A 7,366-nucleotide genomic window follows, 5' to 3' on the forward strand; every position below is an offset into this window, starting at 1 on the left:
ATCTTATTTTATTTGAATATGATTATTATAATAATTATAAGATATATTAGGTATATTAAATGTTAATTTTATAATTAAACGTACCAAATATAGTTTGAATACACAGCCGGCGTATGAATGAATGAATGAAATATACTTTATTGTACACCAAAAAGAATAATAACAAGCGAGAAATTAACTTAAAAAACTAATGTACAATTGGCGGCCTTATCGCTAATGAGCGATCTCTTCCATACAACCAATCGAAAAAGAGAAAATAAATACGAGGAGTAATGAATGACGGGTGTACACATAAAAAGAAAAGTAGAAGATACATTACACTTAGGCTGTGTCCCCAGTAAGCAAACTGTCAGCGGCCGACTGAGTGAGCCGCAAATTTGCAGCGAACTGATTAGCTGCAGACTCAAATCAATTTTCGTGCGTCGCAAGCAAACTTGAGAGAGTTAGCCGCTTATTTAGCCGACCGACTTAATTATCACTTTACTTTTGTTGTACGAAGGGAGTGGTTGTGTTGGTCACGATGGATATTTTTGAAGTAATTGGTATCTTAGAAGCGCTGAAAGAGGATAAAAGGAAGCACTGGGTTCACCCATTATACAAGAAAAGGTTGAGCATTGGACAATTTCACACTCTTTATCCAGAACTAAGGAAACATCCAGAAAAATTTTACGACTATTTCAATATGACTTCTCATACATTTGATGAATTGCTTAAATCTATAACCCAGTACATAGCTAAAAATAATATCACAAGAGATACATTATGTCCCGAAGAACGGCTTACTATAACTTTGAGGTAAGTAAATAATTAACGCTTTAGGATTTTAAAAAAATATGTTATTTTTATTGTAATACAAAGTCACTTTCGCATTTATAGTTTTTAATTTAACAATCACTTTTCAAAGTTACTGTATTATTTAAATTGAATTAAGAACATATATGGTAACATTAAGTTGGTAACCTGTCATTCCTCATCTTCAGTGTGGTTTGAATCGCCTCGCAATATTGCTTCTATGTCTTCTATTTCCGCTGAAGAACCTGTAGAGCTATGTGATGGACTGTTTCGAGGGTAGTTTTGCACATTTGGTGTACTGCTGCTTCCACTCGCATAGCCATACTGATGTGGGTACTGGTAGGCATTCGTCCATCCAGTTAGCATCATACCACCGTCATAATTATTATGTACACTATATTTTATATTTTTAATAATTTTCATCACTTCGAACCGAAATTCAAAATTCTGTGTTGGGGACATTGTCTTCATTTCCGGTAAAATATTTAGTAGAAAGTTCATATCTGGATCGTTTTCTCTTTTTTTTTCCATCGAGTTAATTAGGGCTTCTTGAAACACAGTCATCTTTTTTGGTCTTCTTGAAACACAGTGATCATTTTCATCTAAAATAGCGCTACTGTCGCTAGACGTCTCGGCGCTAATATTGCCAGATGTCTGGTTGCTAGCTCTAGAAACATTTAAAAACTGTAACATGTCCAAGTATGGTGTCTTGCGTTTTTTTGTTGCGCCACTTCCGCTTTTGACTGAGGAATCCTTATTTTTTTCTCTGGTGTGATAGTCGCGCAAACCCTTCCATTTTTTTTGTAGGTCTTTTACTGAAACAGAAATAATCGGTAGTTCAATATTCTTTCCAGATTCTTGTCAAGTGGACTAAGTTACAGAAAAATTGCACAAGAGTTTCTTGTTGGAAAATCGACGGTATCGAAAATAATAAGTGAAACTGCATGCATTATATGGGATATTTTACAGCCACAGGAAATGCCGGAACCTTCTGAAGAATTGTGGCTAGAAATAGCAAAACGATATTATAAAAAAACCAACTATCCTAATTGTATAGGATCTATCGATGGCAAGCATATCCGTATTAGAAAACCACCAAAAAGTGGGTCTAACTATTTTAATTATAAGAAGTTCTTCTCAATTGTTCTGTTAGCCGTAGCAGATGCAAACTGTTCTTTTATAGCTATTGATGTAGGTGCTTGCGGACGAAATGCTGACAGTAATATATTTAAAGAAAGTGGTTTTGGCAAAAAATTGGCGTGTGGGTCTCTGAAGATTCCTAACTCAACTAAATTGCCTAATTCAAATGGATTGCCCCAACCTTTCGTGTTTCTTGGAGATGAGGCATTTGGATTACAAAAGCATATCTTGAGGCCTTTTCCTAATAAAAGTTTAAATAAGGAAGAGCGAATTTACAATTATCGTCATAGTCGAGCTAGGAGATGCGTGGAATGTGCATTCGGCATCCTAACAAGCAAATGGAGAGTTCTGCATACACCGATCGCTACTAATGTGAATACAACCATCGCTATCGTAAAAGCCGTTTGTATTTTACATAATTTTGTCATAGCAAGAGAACAAGCACAATATGCACATATTTCGCGACGTACCTCAACAACTCTTACAAGTTCAAGGAGCCAAATTATTACTGTACCAAATTCTGGAAAAACAACAAGAGAAAACTTTAAAAACTATTTTCTTAACGAAGGAAAGCTATCCTGGCAAGAGAAATATTTGTAAGTTGTAGCTACAGGAAGAAATAGTGTAACGGAGTGTGTAAAGCCGTAAATACTATGTAAATTATGATACTTTGTTTTATGTAGTGAGTGATACAAGTATATTGTTGAATAAATAATAAATTCATTAGAATGGAACTTACTTCTTTTTTGTTTAGTGTTTTCTTCTAAGTTTTGCCAATCATCGTATATAATTTCAGCGACTTCATTCCAATTGCTCTGCTTTAATACTCTGTTGCTGTATTCTTCACTCGACATGTTCCATATGCATGGTCTATTCTGTATTTCACTAATGAACCTTTCCGTATCAAAGGACATCTTGGATTTTCAGTGATGTGTGTGTGCGTTGAGATTAGTTAGGTGCGATGCAAAAAAACACGTCCTAACACGATGATAGCTTTTTTCCAACTATCCGAATAATCAGTTTGCGGCAAACTGAGTCACTACGCCCGGCGAACAACCAATCGCCGCCGCCGACTGGAACCGGTTTTGGTGGGAGTCGGCCGCTCACTAAGATAGTCGGCGCGCGTAACGCTGCAAACTGCGTACAGTGAGCGCAAAACTAGCAAACTGTGAACACGCCATTTGAAATATATGGAAGGGCGTACTAAACCGATACGCCGCTAACTCAGTTGGCCGCTGACAGTTTGCTTACTGGGGACACAGCCTTAGATAATAATATATAGGCGTATAACCTAGAAAGCGTCTTAATTCCTCTATAGTATTTGGTTGAGGGTAATTTAAAATTTCGGACTTATCTTGGCTCGGCTTAATGCCGTTTGTACTTATATGATAGCCAAGAAAATTTAATTCTGATTTTCCAAACTCGCATTCACTTGTGCTAATAGTAAGCCCGCAATTGTTTAACCGCTCTAAAACAGGTCTGATGTGTTTTAGATGAGTTTCTTTGAGCAAATGATGTCGTCTAGGTAGGCGAATGCAAAGTCTAGATTTTTAGTGTGTTGTTTACTAATCTTTGGAAGTCCTGGGCTGCGTTCCTTAATCCGTAATTAAGGCAGGTCAACTCGAACAAAAGGCGTCAGTTGATTTTTGAACCATTAGTTCCGCGGGTCACAGCAAATGAAACTCCGGGGCTTGATCTCGTTGTGTCGGGTATATTTAATCAATACAACGTAGGGACCAACAATGGAGAACACCAACAATTTGGCAACCCAATGGTTTGCTTTATATACTTTAGTATGTCGTAGTCACTAAATTTCGTCCCTGCATTTCTGCCGAGGAAAAACTTGTTGTAACTTTAAGGTAGGCCTATGCCTATCTACTTTTATTTAAATCATTTCTTTGCGGCCCCTGTGTCTATTTTATGAGAAAGAATGCAGGTAGATAAGTAAAACTAGTAGGTACATAAAAGTATTTAAGTACTGTAATTATTATAATCAAAAGTGCAGTTGTTCAATAATTATCATATAAAGTTTCAATTATTTCTGATTCTTGCGAGGCCTGCGAGTAGTTTGATTCGGGTGATTGGATAGAGTTTTCTGCTCTTTGTGAATCCAAAGGCGGCGCCGGTTCACTGGGACGTAACAGAGAAGGGCGGCAGCTCATTGTGGCAAGTGGTTCATTATCCAAATTCTTAGTAAAATATCCCTGTTGATATTCTTGATGGCTGGTATAACTGCTTCGAGGGTAAGTAGGTTGTTTGTGCCTTGTCATAGGTTCATGGCTTGGATCATATCTTGTATTTTGTGCTCGGTGGATTAGATTAATTATTACCATCTTAGTTGTCAGCTTCACGGATTCGGGTAGTTTTTTGAAATCCTTTACTAAGGAAAGCATAAATAATCTGTCTTCGTTTTCGAGAAATGATTCACGTTGAGTTCTTGAATTAATGCTTTCTTTTAAAACCGAAACAAGGTCTTCTTTTTCCAAATTATTGTCTTCCTTTTTCTTCTTCGATCTTGGTCGTCCTTGAGATACTGATTCGGGGGTGGGAAGGACTATATTTTCCGTATCATTTAAGTTTGATTCTGTTGTATTCGGTTCTACCGTATCTTTAAGGAACATCATGATTTAGAATTCTTCATGATTTAGAATTTAGACGATGGGACCGGAGTCAGATATAGCCAGATATGGAAATTTTGTTTTTTTTTATATTGGCAGCTTCCATTAATTTATTTAATAAAAGAGGAAAATGGTTTTTGTTTAATGATGCCTGCTTAGGGATTTCGACTTTGTATTGTAGAATTTCTCCATGTCTTTTTTTAATGGCGCAAAAAAGCCACGTCAAGCGGTTGGGTTAACTGTGTTGGTTGGGACCTAGAAGGCAGGAACAGAAAACATGAGCTTCGTATTCCTCCAGGTCGGAGTTTAGGTGGCTAGATAGATTATCACCAATAACTAGATTCGGTCCTTCTATTTGGGTGGCCCAGGGTATTACTATTTTTGAAAACCGGTCTAAAAATACGACGGAATCAAACCAAATGCTTTTTGTCAAACCTTTCAATTTTTCCGTGTAGTATAAATTCTAAGAATTATTATTGACGCCATTATTGGATTTTTTTTTTGGTTTGCTAAACTGGCACAATTACTTAACCTAACATATATTAAAAATAGCTTCTCATCCTCACGTAATTGTGGGTACTTGAAGTAAACATAACATGCTTACATAGGGTACATAACGCAAATTATTAAATTACTCTAAACAAAAAGACAAACAAACAAAAAATAAATGTGAAGAAGTAATCCATCAATAACATTTAAGGTAACCTAGTCTTAATATTGCTAATTGAGTCACTGAAGATATCTATACGGTCTCGGACACTGTTTGCAAAAGATTGCATACGGTAAATTGGACTATGCTGACCAAGATTGGTCAGCATATTTGGATTGATTTGAAGACATTGTCGTGATAAACGTTTGTATTGTATCTCACAGTTAGACGATAGTTTCTTCTGCTGGAGCAAATAACCTGTTGTAGAGCAGGTTAAAGCGGCTTTGCGTCTCAATATCTCTCAAAAAACACAATAATTGATGATTTTGTTTCTTCTGCAGTAGGTATTGGCTCGTCGCGAGCAAATTCGCCTGCTTGGCGTTTAACAAGCCGAAGTCTTTATGGCGCTTTAAAAATGGGTTCTATGTTCAGGTTGCCCAGAGGATATGACCTCTGCCTCCGATTCCGGAGGATGTATATTCCTGGTATATGCCTTTACATTTTGCCGGTATGTGGTTAGATGGCAATTAAATAAAAGAAGTGTTCGCGTTAGCAGGTTTACTGATCGACTGTATGGATCGACATTCGACAGCGACATGCGTGTCTGTATATGAATATACTAAATTGTTACTACGTCACGTGTTTTCACTTCACTATATTACTTGCAGGTTTTTTTTTTTATTCTTTACAAGTTAGCCCTTGACTGCAATCTCACCTGATGGTAAGTGATGATGCAGTCTAAGATGGAAGCGGGCTAACTTTTTTTTTTTTTTTTTTTTAATTTATTTTGTACCAATATTAGTAACACACAAAAGTAAAAAGAACAACAGTATACAAGGAAACACTTATCTCTATAAGAGATCTCTGCCAGTGACCCTTGGCAGTGGGAGAGATTTTAAACAAAAGAAATGGATAGGTACAACAGAAAAAAAGTGAGGAAACATATTATACTTAATACATAAATAATAAAAGTAAATAATATTAAATACATTAAAAATAACACTAATAAATAAATTGAAATAAATATATAAATTATAACAGTACATATCAATACTATATACAACGTGTCCCAAAATTCAACGATAAGCGGGCGCCAAAAGACTTTGACCTGCTCATGAGCACTTAAGGAAAAATAATAAAAAAAATATACCTAAATTTTTTTTTTAGTTACAAAATAAATTTTAAAATTCTTTGAAAATTTACACCTTGTATGATATTTTGAACTACCGCAGCTACAATTTCTTAAATATGCTTAAGATTTTTTTTGTATCGGAACCTAAGTAGTACTACTATTCACCAGAACTCTTAAAAACACCACAATGCCCGCAGTTTTTACACAAAAAAAAATCAAAATATTTTTTTTCCCTCAAATTTTTAAAGATTTTTACTTTCAGTCTACTTTGACTCATGGTCTTGCAAAAAAAAGTATGAACACCGCTATGGCAAGTTATTTTCAAAGTTGACGCAACTAATCAAGATTTCAAAATAGTATAATACCCTAGGATAACTAGTCACAAAAAAAAATATGCGTACCATTTGTAAACAAGAACCAAATTTCTTAATTGTTCTTGTTGTTAGTAATAAATTTTACTATGTTCCAAAAATGTGTTTGTTATTTTAATTACACAACATTAAAGTAAATGTTCGAATTGTTTTCCACCGGCATTAATACAGGCACGACATCGCCTTAAAAACGACCGTTTTATTTTTCGCGCATATCTTCTAGCATTGATATGTGCCGCAGCCTGAGTGATTTTTTGCCGAAGCTCGTCCAATGTCGTAATCGGTTTTGCGTAGATCCTGTCTTTGAGACAACCCCAATAAAAGAAATCCAGGGGGTTTAGGTCGGGTGATCGGGGTGGCCATAGGATAGGACCAAGTCGCCCGATCCAACGCCCCGGATACTCGTGGTCTAGGTATTGTCTCACAGGACGAGCGTAGTGAGCTGGGCAACCATCATTTTGATACCACATATTTTGAAGGTCGCTTAGGGGGACGTCTTCTAGTAATTCTTGCAAATCATTTTGTAAAAAGTTCAAATAACTGTCCCCATCTAAGTTTCCTTGTAATTCAAAAGGCCCAATCACTTTTCCATTTAAAATGCCCGTCCATAAGTTGACCTTAAATTGATATTGGGATTTGTCTTCTCTCATCAGGTGCGGATTCT

At 36.1% G+C, this 7,366-nt stretch overlaps 1 protein-coding gene across 1 annotated transcript; it reads right to left on the minus strand.

Moving 5' to 3' along the window:
- Positions 1-821: 821 nt before the first annotated feature.
- Positions 822-6,987, minus strand: LOC128199504 (uncharacterized). Its single transcript, XM_052889442.1, has 2 exons — positions 2,672-6,987; positions 822-1,607 (listed from the first exon to the last, which is right to left on the minus strand). The coding sequence occupies exons 1-2, from the start codon at positions 2,844-2,846 to the stop codon at positions 964-966; spliced, it is 819 nt and encodes a 272-aa protein (XP_052745402.1). The 5' UTR covers positions 2,847-6,987; the 3' UTR covers positions 822-963.
- Between the last annotated feature and the right edge of the window lie 379 nt (positions 6,988-7,366).

Source organism: Bicyclus anynana, chromosome 26, assembly GCF_947172395.1.
Source record: "Bicyclus anynana chromosome 26, ilBicAnyn1.1, whole genome shotgun sequence".
Taxonomy (NCBI): Eukaryota; Metazoa; Arthropoda; class Insecta; order Lepidoptera; family Nymphalidae; genus Bicyclus; species Bicyclus anynana.